General features: G+C 45.7%; 1 protein-coding gene across 1 annotated transcript in view; it reads left to right on the forward strand.

Annotated features, from left to right (window-relative positions):
* Window positions 1-338: 338 nt before the first annotated feature.
* The window catches only part of NPLOC4 (NPL4 homolog, ubiquitin recognition factor), a 49,777-nt gene continuing 36,002 nt past the window's right edge, over window positions 339-14,113 (forward strand). Inside the window, exons 1-3 of the mRNA XM_079134164.1 lie at window positions 339-484; window positions 3,911-3,991; window positions 7,679-7,791. Of these exons, the coding sequence (XP_078990290.1) occupies window positions 470-484; window positions 3,911-3,991; window positions 7,679-7,791 (209 nt within the window). The 5' untranslated portion in view covers window positions 339-469. The remainder of the gene's footprint in view (window positions 485-3,910; window positions 3,992-7,678; window positions 7,792-14,113) is intronic.

A 14,113-nucleotide genomic window follows, 5' to 3' on the forward strand; every position in this document is an offset into this window, starting at 1 on the left:
TGGATCGCACTGAAGCTGGTCCTGGGGCATCTACATTATCTAAAATGCAGTTTAAATTCTCTGGAATGCTGTTTTCCCCGAGTACAACCCAATGAGGGTTATTTTTGGGTGAGATTTCGGATGTGCGTCTCTTCTGGGTCTTTTCTGTGCCTCCTGCAGTGACGTTTCCCAGACACCTGCTGCGTGGCGCTGCCTGAGTTGGGCGGCGCTGCTTGCGCATGCGCGCGGCCATTGTCCGGGCCGGAACCCGATTTCGGGGCTGCGCGCCCCGCGGAGCGCCTTAGGCGACGCACCGGACGTCGGCGGCTGGCGGAACCGGGCGGCGAAGCTGGAGCGGCGGTGGCGGCGGCGGCGGGAGGCCGGGGCCGGGGCTGAGGCTGGGGCCGGGGCTGCGAGGCCCGTGGGACCGCAGGGGACGGCGGCGGCGGCGGGGGCTCGGGGCCCGAGCGCGGAGGCAGGAGCGGCCGCCATGGCCGAGAGCATCGTGAGTGCGGCGGGCGGGAGCGGCCGGGATGAGGCAGCAGATTTGCCGGCCCTGCCCTGGCCGCCCGGAGAGGCCGGCGGGCGCAGGCCGCTCCGGAGACGCGGCCGGCGCGACCCCGCGGGCCCGCGGATGCGCCCCTCCTGCCCTCTCGGGTCGCGCCGGGCCACTCGGGGAGAGTCGGGCCCGAGGCGGCGCGGGGAGCGCCCCGGGCCTGGCTGCCCGGCGCAGGGCGCACTCGGCCGGCCGCCCAGCAGGAGCGAGGAGAAGAGTGGCTTCGCTTCTGCCCGACGTCGGGCTCGCCAGGCCCTCTCCCTCTGAAAGTGGAGAGTGCCAGTGGAAGTCGGGGGAGCCGGGCCGACGGCGCCGGCCGCCTGGGAGCCGAGCCCCCTGCGTAAACGGGGCCGGGGTCGGCGTTGCAGTCGCGTAGGTTACAGCCCCGGTGGGCAGCGTTTTGGTCGACCGTAGGGAATATGTGGGGTTTCTGGGGGCGGCAGAGCCGAGTTCAGCCTTCAGCCCTGGGACGCCCCTGCAGCTAACTGCGGGGCCGCGGTCCTTCTTTTTGGATGTCTCGGTCTCCAGGAAAATCCAGCGTTTGCATATAAGGCTTTTCTCTGCGGGTCTCCTTTCCTCCCTCTTGGCTCGCTTTAGGGCTTCCTGCCCTCTCAGTGTTTCCCTGCTTGTAGATGGTGAATGAGTTCGTGTCCCAAGGGTAACCTCAAATACTCCTTTTAAGAATAAAGTTTTGCTGTCATTGGTGACTTGCCTAGAAATAGGTTAGAGTTCAGCGCTCAGATCTGCTTTCAAACTTTCTATTTAGTGTGATTGAATTTTTACTGAGTCAAAGCAACCTTGTACCAGTGAGTTGTTCCGGGGAAGACCATTTTCCACTAGTGAATGTAGTCTGCTCTTACAGACAGCCTTGGGTCTCTGTGATAGAATCTTTCAGGTTGTGAGGGATTAAAACTGACCTTTCTTCTGAAACTGATTTTAGAAGTTTAGAATTTTTTTTTTTTTTTTTTTTTTTTTTAATTTAGACAGAAGTCTCTTGAAAATCCCTGTGGGGATAATGACTTGTATGAGGTTTTTTTGGGCTGATTTTATTTTTTTCTTTTTTAATGTGGTACTGGGAATTGAACCCAGTGGTACCCTACCACTGAGCTACATCCCCAGCAGCTTTAAAAAAAAAAAAAAAAAAAAAAAAAACTTGTTTAGTAGTAGGTGGACACAGTACCTTTATTTTATTTTCACGTGGTGCTGAGGATTGAACCCAGGGCCTCACGCATGCTAGGCGAGTGTTCTACCACTGACCCACAACCCCAGTCCCCCAGCACTTTTTTAAAAATATTTTTTTTTAACTTGTATTTGGATACAGTGCCTTTATTTATTTTTATGTGGTACTGAGGATGGAACCCAGTGCCTCACATGTGCTAGGAAAGTGCTTTACCACTGAGCTACAACTCTAGCCTCCCAGTGCTTTTTATATTATTTTGAGACAGGGTCTTGCTGTGTTGCCCAGGCTGGCCTCAAACTTGTGATCTTGCTTCCTTGGTCTCCTGAGTCACTAGTATTATAGGTGTGTATCACCTTGTCTGCCTCTTTTTCTTTGAGACAAAATCTCTGTGTTGCCAAGACTGGTCTTGAACTCCTGTTCTACCTCAGCCTCCTGAGCAACTGGGACTATAGGCATGTGCCCCCAAGTCCAGCCAATTTTTCTTACAAATAGGGAAACCTAAGTTACTAAGAGACTGTATGTTCTTGTGACCAAGTCTGTTCTTCCTATGTATTTTGCTCTGTAGCTGTCAGAGGCTAAGCCAGCACAATCCTCAGTACAAGTTTTGTTTTTTGTTAAACTCAGATGCTGCAAAACCGAATGAAAGTTATTAAAAAATGAGAGTCAGGGTCATTCTGTTATAGGAGAATCTAAAGTATTTCAATTACTTTGAGTAGACAAAGTTCAGTAGAAGTTAATTCCCTGGGATGTTTTGTAGAGTATCATTGGAAATCTTTTTTTGAACAATGTCTTGTGACGTTTTTCATCTGCATGGGGTTGTTCTAAGTACAGTGCCCCATGAGTAATTGCTGAGAAGAAAGAGGAAAGAATGCAATTTGCGTTTTCTGTCATGTTCCTATGTTTCCCCTCCCACCCCTCAGGTGGTTTGGCAACAGCTGCCCCATGTACACCAGGGCATGCCAATTCATGCTCCCTGACTAGAACAGGAGCTGGCACAGTAACCAGCATAACATACCCTCAGAAGGGCTTGATGACACAAAAATCAGGTCCTAGAAAGTCATGCCCTTGTCCAGTAGCCTTGCAGTGTTGCCATCCTTTTCCAGCCTGCTATGAAAATGTTTAAATATCTACTAAAGTTTACAGAGATGTTAAAGACCTTTATTTCTTTATTTTCTTTTTTCTTTTTTTGTTAAAAGCAAATAAATTAGGCTTTCTGTGATTCTTATATGTCAGTCTAACTAATGTCTGTGCCTATAGCAAAGTGAGATCATTTGGGAAGAATCCAGTCATTTGGGACTGGGTTGTAGCTCAGTGGTAGAGTGCTTGTCTCCTGTGTGTGAGGTACTGGGTTCAATCTTAGCACCACATAAAAAGTAATAAAATAAAGGTATTTTGCCCCCCCCCCAAAAAAAAAAAAAAAAGAATCCAGTCATTCATAATTCCTGGTGGGTCTTTCTTTTCTGTTTTTGTAAGTTTGAAGAGAGAAAAGCTTTCACGCCAGGCATGGTGGCGCATACCTGTAATCCCAGCAGCTCGGGAGGCTGAGGCAGGAGGATTTCAAGTTCAAAGCCAGCTTCAGCAATGGCGAGGTGCTAAGCAACTCAGTGAAATCCTATCTCTAAATAAAATATAAAATAGGGCTGGGGATATGGCTCAGTGGTCCAGTGCCCCATGAGTTTAATCCCTGGTACAAAAAAAAAAAAAAAAAAAAAAAGAAAGAAAAGGTTTCAGATGTACTCTTTTTTAAAATTTTTTTATTTTTTAAATTTTTTTTAGTTGTCGATGGATGGACCTTTATTTTATTTAGTTATATGTGGTGCCGAGAATCAAACCCAGTGCCTCACATTTGCTAGGCAAGCGCTGTACTGTTGAGTCACACCCAGCCCAGCAGCTACAACCCCACCCCAGCTCAGATGTACTCTTTATAAATAAAGATTAAATATTGAACTTGTGGTTTTTGGGGTGAAGCTGTAAGAGTTTTGAATCAGCACAGTGCTCTTAGACTGTTCTCTTTGTGTCTAAACCTCATCCCTTTGCTTCTTCTAGAAAGATTTGAGTTGGGTATTGAGAGGGGGAACTTGGAGTTTGACTTTCAGTTTCAGCGACCCAGATGTTGAAAAACTGCAGATGTAAGTTTTAGTAATAAGTCAGGCTTCACTAGGCTGTACATTAACCATCTGTGTCATTTTTAACAGATAATCCGTGTCCAGTCTCCTGATGGGGTCAAGCGGATCACAGCTACAAAGAGAGAAACTGCTGCAACATTTTTGAAGAAGGTGTGAGCATTTACCTGCTTAAGCTGCCACACAAAGCATTTATCTTTCAAGGTCCAAGGTCTTGTTCACTCTCAGCTGTTGTTCCCATCTGTTTTCTTTCTTTTCCACCTTTCCTCTCTCCTCCCACCATCAAGCTTTTTTATTTTTTTGAGACAGGGTCTTGGTAAGTTGCTCAAGCTGTCCTCAAACTTATGATTCTCCTCTGCAGCCTCCTGAGTTGCTGGGATTACAGTAGTATGCCACTGCCTAGCCTAGGTTCTCTCTTTTTTTTAAATATTTTTTTAAGTCGGCAATGGACCTTTATTTTATTAATTTACATGTGGTGCTGAGAATTGAACCCAGTGCCTTGCACGTGCTAGACAAGCGGGCAGGCGCTCTGCCACTGAGCTTCAACCCCAGTCTAACCAGGTTGTCTCTTGAATGGCTTTTCTTTGTATGGTCAGGCTGAATTGCTGCTGGATCTGATATTGGTCACAAACTGATCACTGCTTAAAATGTAGGACCGAGAGCCAAAGTATTTTGCAGGAGTAGTATTTATGAAAGTGAAAATTAGGAGAAAATTCTTTTTTGGGGGGGCTTTGGGAATTGAACTCAGGGCACTCGAACACTGAACCACATCCCCAGCCCTATTTTTTATTATATTTAGAGACAGGGTCTCACTGAGTTGCTTAGCACCTTGCTCTTGCTGAGGCTGGCTTTGAACTCAAGATCCTCCTGCTTCAGCCTCCCAAGATGTTGGGATTACAGCTGTGCACCACTGCACCTGGCCTGGAGAAAATTTTTGTTGTCCTTCAAAAGGGAATTTTTAAGAACATATAGAATGACTCTACTCTGTTTCAGGGAAATTAAAGCCTCACACACCTCTGTATGAGCACAAAGGGTGATGTGAAAGAGCTGGGTGTGACCCCAACAAGGATCACAATCCCAGGAGGATCACAAGTTTAAGGCCAGCCTGCACACCTTAATAAGACCCCGTCTCAAAACGTAAAAAAGGGCCCTTTTTATTTTGAGACAGGGTCTTGTTAAGAAAGGGCAAGCTGAGTGGTAGAGTGCTTGCCTGGTATGCACATGGTCCTGGATTCAGTCATCAGTACTTCCCCCCAAAAAAAAGACACGGACCAGACCCAAAGTGGACAACCCTGGACCAGAGGACCCAAGAAGGCAGAGTGACTATTGCTTTATGCTTTTTATGCCAGGGGTCAGCAAACTATGGTGGCTGTTTTTGCGATAAAAGAGCAGATCTGAGTGTTGTGTAGAGACTGTGTGGCCTGCGAAAAGCAAGAAATACTGTCTGGTTTGTTCCAGAAAAAGTTTGCCAACCCCTATTTAATATGTTTCTGTGTTTGAATTCTTGCAAGTGGGTTTTACTTTTGTAATGAAAAAGATTTACATATTTTTTTCATGAGCAAAAATTTCATAAACAAAACTAATTTATGTCATTGCTTAATATCTAAAGTAGGACTGGGGGATTAATCTAGTGGTCCATCACTTGCATAGCATGTCTGAGGTCTTAGGTTCAATCCCTAGCAGCATCACCAAAAACACTCAAAAACTAAATGTACATTAAAGCATGAAGGGCTCTTTAGCGCTCTATAGTTAATCGTGTGTGTCTGTGTGTGTGTGTGTGTTACTGGTGATTGAACCCAGGGTCTCATGCATGATGATACGTGCACCGCCACTGAGCTACACTCCGAGCCCTTTTTTATTTTTTATTTTGAGTTAGGGTCTTGCTAAGTTGTCCTGACTGGCCACAAACTTGAGATCCTCCTGCCTCAGCCTCCTGAGTAGCTGGGATTATTGGTGCTAGCCACCATGCCTGTCTTAATTAAGTTTATATCAATAATTCTATTTTAAAAGCCAGGTGCAGTAGCATGCATGAGGCAGGAGAATTAACAGCCTAGGAGTTTGAGACCAGCCTGGACAACATCAATCTCATCTCAAAAAAAAAAAAAAAAAAAACTCTCTATATAAATACACACACATACACACACACACACACACGTATGTGTGTGTATATATATACACACGTATGCATGTGGTAGGATGTCGATTGTGGGAAAGAGCATCAGGCAGAGCAAGGTATTAGTTGTGGACAAGACCATAGCTGACTCAGAGAAGCCTGTACAGCTCCTGCCTGGTGTCACTCCTGACCTGCATCATTTTTTGGTTGGGATTTCTGTGCGGACTCTTTTTTTAACCAGTCACATATCATTTTATTTAATGTGCCTGTTCCATGTGTGTATTCTGAGTTATCCTCAATCCTGTCTTGCTTGCTTTCTCAGAGTACTCTCGTCTGTTTCTGTCTGGTGTTTTTCCTCAGCCTGATGTATGTGGACCTGCTGGTGGTATTCTCAGGTTTTGTTGACTTGAAAATGTCTCCATTTTACCTTTGTTTGAAGACTCTTTTCACCAGATGGAGAATTTGGAGTCACCAGGTTTTATTTCCCGTTTGACATTTGAAGAGGTCATTCCATCATTCTCTGGTCTCCACTGGTCTCTGGCTTTCACTGGTTTGTCTTTAACCTGCCCAGCAATGATTTTCTTTGTATTTATCCTGCTTTGGTTTTCTGAACTTCCTGGATTTATTGTTTGATGGTTTTTAACTTTGGGTTTTTGGCCATTCTCATTCTCTCTCTCTTTCTGTCTCTGTCTGTCTGTCTGTCTGTCTGTCTCTCTCTCTCTCTCTTAAGGTGTCGTTAGGGATTTAGCCCAGAAGTGTCTTACCACTGAGCCATGTCCCCACGTGCACCATTCCTCCTGATGTCCACTCTCTTTTGAGCTTTTTCTGCCTTAATCTCACTCTTTTCCTGTTGATCATTTGTCACTGTCCTGTGGTTGCCTCAGGTTTTGTTTGGTTCTCTTTGCAGTCTCATCTTCGGAGTGTGTGGTGTGTGTCCCTTCTGGAAAGATTCCTTTCTCGTCCTTTCTGTCACCCTTAGCTTGTCTGCCCCGTCTGATGGTGGGGTCCTTGACGGCAGGGACCTGGTCTTCTTAAGTTCAGTGTTGTGTTCTCAGCGTCCAGCACTCTAGAGCCTCAGAAGTAGAAATGTTACGTATTTGTTGAACTAATGATTCAGTGTTCCCAGTATCTCATAAAATACCTGGCTTCGTGGACATTTCTTACTGAGTTTGCAGTAGTTTGCACTGTTATTTTCTCTCTGTTTGGTTTCACAATTGAGTTTTTATAATTGATTCCCAAGTAGAAATTAATTTCTTCACTCATGACTATGACTGTTGCTTGCTTCAAACTTCTTTTTGTTTTGTTTTTTGTTACTGGGCATTGAATCCAGGGGTACTTTACCACTGAACCAAAAAAAGTACCCAGCCTTTTTTTTTTTTTTTTTTAATATATTTTTCATTGTTGATGGACTTTTATTTTATTTATTTAAATGTGGTGCTTAGAATTGAGCGCAGTGCCTCACATGTGCTAGGGAAGCACTCTGCCACTGAGCTACACCCCCTGCCCACCCCCAGCCCTTTTTATTTTTTGTTTTGATATGGGGCCTCACTGAGTTGCTGAGGCTGGCCTTGAACTTGGCAATTCTCCTGTCTCAGCCTCCCAGGTTGCTGGGATTATGGGTGTGTACCACTGTGTCAGACTCTTCCAGTGGTGTTTGATGGATTGCAATATGTATAGTGATATTTGAACATTTTATAAAATCTCTGTTGTTTTGGGGCTCGTTGTAGGTTGCAAAGGAGTTTGGCTTCCAAAACAATGGCTTCTCAGTGTACATCAATAGAAACAAGACTGGGGAGATAACAGCATCGTCCAGCAAATCCCTCCACTTGCTAAAAATCAAGTAAGTGCCCACCTAGGAGAACCCTGGGAACAGGAGGAATCACCACCTGTAATCCCCCTGAGGCTGCCCAGATCGTGCCTGTTTTCTTACCACTTCAGTTATGGTCCTGCTGACTGTTGACAGTATAGGTGATATTGCTCCACAGGTGTGAAGCACTCAGACTGGGTCTGCCTGAATGGGTTTGTTATTGTTTTTGTTTTTTTGTGATAGAGTCTCTCTAAGTTGTTCAAATTGGCCTCAAACTTGCCATCCTCCTGCCTCAGGAAGCAGGCACCATCATCTGCTCTGGGGCTCTGTTGAGCCGGTTTTGTTGAGCAGGTTCGGGTTGTGTGTCATCAAGGAGAGGGTTGTAGTCCTGTCCACACTCAGCTGCTGTCTGGAGGGAAGGACCTTGGAGGTAGCTCTGTGTAGGCAGTCTACGACGTGGTGACCCACGTCAGTCCTTTGAGTTGATCCATCGTGCTGGAGCTTCCAGCATGCAGAGACCTCTGATCTGCGGCCTGTGTTTGTGTTATTGGGACACAGCCATGCCACCTCATCCACGGCTGTTTTCACACTTTAAGGGCAGCATTGAGTGGTTGTGATAGAGCATGTGACTTGTGGAGCTGAAAGTATTTGCTCTTTGGCCCTTTACAGAGCAAGCTTGATGATTCCCATCTAAATCATATAGGCTCTGGCGCATCAGTAAGCAGAGTCTTTGATGGGCTTTCATTGCTCAGGCTCTGGGCCTCGGAGTCCTTGACTGTAGGCACATATTGTGGCTGTTGGCTAAAGGGTTGGGCCTGGCCTCTGGTTGCTTGCATGCCTGGGTATCAGTGTGCTGGTCTGGCAATTTGATCATAAGTTAGAATATCTAGGAAAAATATGTAGTTACAGCATTTATTTACTCTTCTACAAAGATTTATCAAGCACCCACTATTTTCCTATCCTATAATTAGATTATGCTTTTCATTAACGTTTGTGACCATTTCTTGAATGACCCAGGCAGCGTTCCTTGGGTTTTGCATCCTGAGAATCATTTTTCATGAATGTTATGTGCACTTGTACTTAAACTGCACTTATGGACCGTGAGCCTGGGGAAGATGCTGGATCCTGAGAGGGCAATGGTGCCTCCATCGTGTGGGCACATCCCACCCCTCCACTGAGCACTGTAAGAAATGATCTCATGGCTGAAACCAGGAAGGGTGGACACAGAAACCAGGAGGTTGTGGTATTGTGCTGACAGTGTGGGACTAGAGGGTGACTGGAGCACGGATTCTGCAGAGTTATCCTAGAGCGTTTCTTTTTAGTGATAGTTGTGATATTTATTTGCTTAAACAACAAATGTTTTCTCACAATTCTGGGGGCTAGAAGTCCAGGACCCTGGTACACTTGGATGGTTTTTGGTGGAGTCTCTTCCTGACTGGAGACGACTGCCTTTGCACTGTCCTCAAATGGCCTGTGTGTGTACAGAGGGTGTCTCGAGACTTGTTGGCCAGCATGGACATGGACGTGAACTGAACTGGATTCTGTTACTGCTAGACAGTTATCTGAAGTTTGTCTACCTCATCCATGTTTCTTTTTTTTGGGGGGGTGGGTGGGTGGGTACCAGGGATTGAACTCAGGGCTCCAGCCCTATTTTGTATTTTATTTAGAGACAGGATCTCACTGAGTTACTTAGCACCTCGCCATTGCTGAGACTGTCTTTGAACTTGTGATCCTCCTTCCTCAGCCTCCTGAGCCGCTGGGATTACAGATATGTGCCACCATGCCCAGTCTCATCCTTGTTTCTAATGGTGGTCTTGACTTTCTTGGGGCTCTATAGATCTTCCTTCATTTCCTTCCATTTCTGCTGTTTAGCAGTGCATTGTGATTCTAAATGGTGTTCTTTTCTAGCTGGTATATATTTTTTGTTCTTCTTGCTGCTATTTTTTTTTTTTTCCTTGACTCTACTGGGCATTGAATCCCCAGGGACACACTACCTCTGGGCTACATTCCCAGCCTTTTAAATTTTATTTTGAGGCCGGGTTTTGCTGAGTTACTGAAGCTGTCCTTGAACTTGTGATCCTCCTGTCTCAGCCTCCCATGTAGCTAGAATTACAGGTATGCTAACCACCATGTCCAGCTCCTTCTGATTGCTTTTTTTTTTTTTTTTTTTTTTTTTGGTACTGGAGATTTCACCCACAGGCATTTGACAACTGAGCCACATCTCCAGCCCTTTTTTTATGTTTTATTTAGAAACAGGGTCTTACTGAGTTGCTCAGGGCTGGAGCACTCTAAGTTGCTGAGGCTGGCTTTGAGCTTGAGATCCTCCTGCCTTAGTCTCCCGAGTTGTTGGGATTAGAGGTGTGCGTAACTGCAACTGACTTTTTTTTTTTTTTTTGGGGGTGCTGGGGATCGAACCCAGGGCCTTGTGCTTGCGAGGCAAGCACTCTACCGACGGAGCTATCTCCCCAGCTATCTCCCCAACCCCTTTTTTTTTTTTTTAAATATTTTTAGTGGCTGGGGAGATAGCTCCGTCGGTAGAGTGCTTGCCTCGCAAGCCCAAGGCCCAGCACCACAAAAAAAGAAAAAAAAAATTTTAGTTGTAGATGAGCACAGTATCTTTATTTTATTTTTATATGGTGCTGAGGATAAATCCAGTGCCTCACACATGCTAGGCAAGCTCTTTACCACTGAGCCCCAACCCCAGCCCTGTAACTGACTGTTTAAATGTACAACTTTAAAAAAAAAAAATTTTTTTAAGTTAATACAAAACATTGTACACACTTATGAAATGTATGGTTTTGGTATACGTATATATTGTATTCATTCAAGTCAGGTAAGTATGCCTCTCTTCTCAAAACATGGGTGATTTCTTTATGGTAAGAACCTTTAGGGCTGGAGTTGTGGCTCAGTGGTAGAGAGCTCAACTGGCATGTATGAGGCACTGGGTTCGATCCTCAGCACCACATGAAAATAAATAAATACATAAATAAAATAAATCTACTGTGTCCATCTACAACAAAAAAAAAAAAAAAAAAACAAAAAAAAAAACCTTTAAAATACCTTCCTCAGGCGTTTCTGTTTTTTTGTACTGGGGATTGAACTCGGGCATTCGGCCACTGAGCCACATTCTCCATCCAGCCTGTTTTTCTGTATTTTATTTAGAGGCAGGGACTCACGAGTTGCTTAGCACCTCGCTTTTGCTGAGTCTGGCTTTGGGCTCACAACCCTCCTGCCTCAGTCTCCCAAGCTGCTGGGATTACAGGTATGCACCTGGCTTCTTTGGGCTTTTGATCAACCTTTTCCATCCCTCCCTCCTGCTCTCCGCAGAGTCTGGTAACCATTATTCTACTTTCAGCTTCTATGAGATCAGCTTTTTTTGTGTGTGGGAAAAATACTGGAAATTGAATGCAGGGCCTCCCACATGCTGCATGTTAGGTGTTAGGTAAGCATTCTACTACTGAAGTATATCCCAGTCCAAGATCAACTTTTTAAAATTTACTCATTTTTTATTTTTATTTTTAGTTGTTGGTGGACATAGTACCTTTATTTTATTTATTTATGTGGTGCTGAGGATACACCTCAGTGCCTCATGCATGTGAGGTAAGTGCTGTGCCACTGAGCCACAACCCCAGCCCAACTTTTTTTTTTTTAATGTTTACTTATTTATTTTTATGCAGTGCAAAGGATTGAACCTAGTGCCTCACACGTGCTAGGCAAATACTCTGCCACTGAGCTATAGCCTCAGCTCTAAGCTCAGCTTGTAAAAATATGCAACATTTTAAACATATGTAAAAGTAAACAGAATACATGGAGAAATCCATATTTCCCTTCCTCAGCCTGAGGGATGATTAATTCAGTCAGTCTTGTCCTGCCTGTGCCACTGTCCACTTCCCTTACCTTTCATTGTTTGGTGTTTCTCTCCTCTCCCCTTTTTATTATTATTATTATTTTTTTTTTTTTTTGGGGGGGGTGCTGGGAATCGAACCCAGGGCCTTACGCTTACAAGGCATGCACTCTACCGACTGAGCTATCTCCCCAGCCCCCTATTATTATTTTTTTTAATGCTGCTGGGAATTGAACCCAGGGCCTCCTGCCACACTAGGCAAGCATTTTACCGCTGAGCTGCATCCCCGGCCACTCCCCTTTTTATTATTGAATCAGGCAGGTGCTGAAACCTAGGCAGTGTGTGTTGATGTGTTGTCTTTAAGTGCCGCCTGGGGGCTGCTCCTTAAAGGCCTGCTGCTCTGGCCTCTGCAGTCATCATGTGTCTTGTGCATTTCCTATCCTTTCATTACCAAATGTCTGTCTTGGGATGCTATGGTGTGGCCTTGATTATAGAAATCTTTTGTGTGGCTTATATCTCTTGGTCTTCAGCTCCCCCTTCCACCCTTTCCTTTTCTTAAGACTTGTGTGATGAAGGACTCTGGCTGTGGGTGTGGGGTGCTGACCCGACGCTAGGTGCAGAGGCCTGATGGGCTTGGGCCAGGCCCTTAGCGAGAACAAGGGGTGGTGTGCCTTTTCACTGGGACCACAGGGTGTCTGCTTTTCACTTCTTTTTTGGTACTGAGGATTGAACCCAGGGTTGTTTAACACTGAGCCATAGTCCCAGCCCTTTTTATTTTTAATTTTGAGACAGGGTCTCACCTTTTTTTAAAACAGAATTTTCTTGTTGCCCAGGCTGGCCCCAAACTCCTGGACTTTTGAACCATCCTCCTGTCAGCCTCCCGAGCCACTGGGACTATAGGTAGTCTACTGTGCCTGGCCGTTTTCACTTCTGTTTCAAAGCTTGGTTTCCATTCCCATCTGGCTCTTGGTGTTGAGCAGTCTGGATCGTTCTGTCCACAGCTCCTTCCTAGAAGATCTGTTCTGCTCTTTTCATTTTGCTTTTGTGTGTGATGATTCAACACTGTCTTGGGCCTGCCTCAGTGCTTGTGTTGTAGTCTCTGACCATCCTTGCTTGAAGTGGCTTGCTTCCTTTGTGCCTCTGTGGGGGTTTTTGGTTTTTAGAGGTTATGTTTGACCAAACTTCATTTTGGGGCATCCTAAGGGTTTAATGTTTCTACAGAAGAGTCTCATGTTTATTTCTGTGGGTACGAGGGCTGCTGTGGAGCCAGGACTCTTCCCAACTCTTGCCTTTGAGTTTTGGCCTAGGTTTCTTCCAGGATGCATGGCCCCTGCTCAGACCTTGGAGGTATTTTTTTCCATACGGTGTGAATGGGTATGAATGGAGGCAGGTAGGATTTCCCCTGGGTTTCTGGTCCAGCCTGTGGCTTTCCCCAGCTGTTCAGACAGCCTTCTGGTTTCACATGGGAGTTTCAGGCTCAGCAGCCTGCCTGGGCAGGGAGGCTCTGGCCTTTTCTCTTGTTCAGTGAACAACTGTAGGCCCCAAACCCTGAGCTCCTGATTGCAACCTTTGCCCTGTGTCAGCTTTGAATTGTGTCTCCTGGGCTGGGGAGATAGCTCAGCTGGTAGAGTACCTGCCTCGCAAGCACAAAGCCCTGAGTTCGATCCCCAGTACCGCAAAAAAAAAAAAAAAAGAAAAGAAAAAAGAATTTGAATTGTGTCTCCTGGTTTTGGTGACTCTACTGCTGGATTATAGACCCCTGAGGATTTCCTTTACTTTCTTTGGAGCTCAGTTAATGTTTTTAGGGTGTGTTAAAATCTATCTCAAGTCTGTGCCAAGATTTTGTAGCTGAAGGTTGTTTTGGGACTATTTAATCCACTGTTAGAAATAGAAGTCTCTGATTACAACTTGGCAGTTTTTTCACTGTTGCGTTATGGAGCAACTCTGTGAAAGGGCTGTGACCTGGGGTCTTGCCATGCATGTGTCCTTGTGATTTGCTGTCTTGGCCTCTGCTCTCCCTTCAGGTTGTTCTTCAGTACTGTGGTTGGCCACCCATCAGTCTTCTTTCCCATGTGTACATCTGCTTGAGATGGTCACGTGTTTGCCAGGTGGTCCATTGCAGCCTTTCTTCCAGACTGGCCCTATTTCAGTGTTGTGAGGCACCTTGGTCCACATGACCCACAGTGCTGCTTCGGACAGCTTGTGAGTGAAAATGTTCACTGGTCCCTCCATTCAGCTTCCACCCGTTACCGTGTGAATCTGACCATTACACACAGTGACAGCACACCAGCCATTGCTGTTGGAAATGAGGCTTATGGCAGCAGCCTCGGGAGCAGACTTAAAAGGGCTGCTTCTGGAGTCCTCTCCTGTGGGAGGGGAGGCACGCAGCTTCTGTTTGTGGGCATCTGTGGGTGCTGTGTGGGGCAGAAGTGTCCCTCATCATGTCACGTGGAGTGTTAAGCAGCCATCCGGTCACGATCAGACAGCGGCATCTTTTGTGAGGGGTGTTGG

This window comes from Sciurus vulgaris (genome assembly GCF_902686455.1).
Source record: "Sciurus vulgaris genome assembly, chromosome: 3".
Taxonomy (NCBI): domain Eukaryota; kingdom Metazoa; phylum Chordata; class Mammalia; order Rodentia; family Sciuridae; genus Sciurus; species Sciurus vulgaris.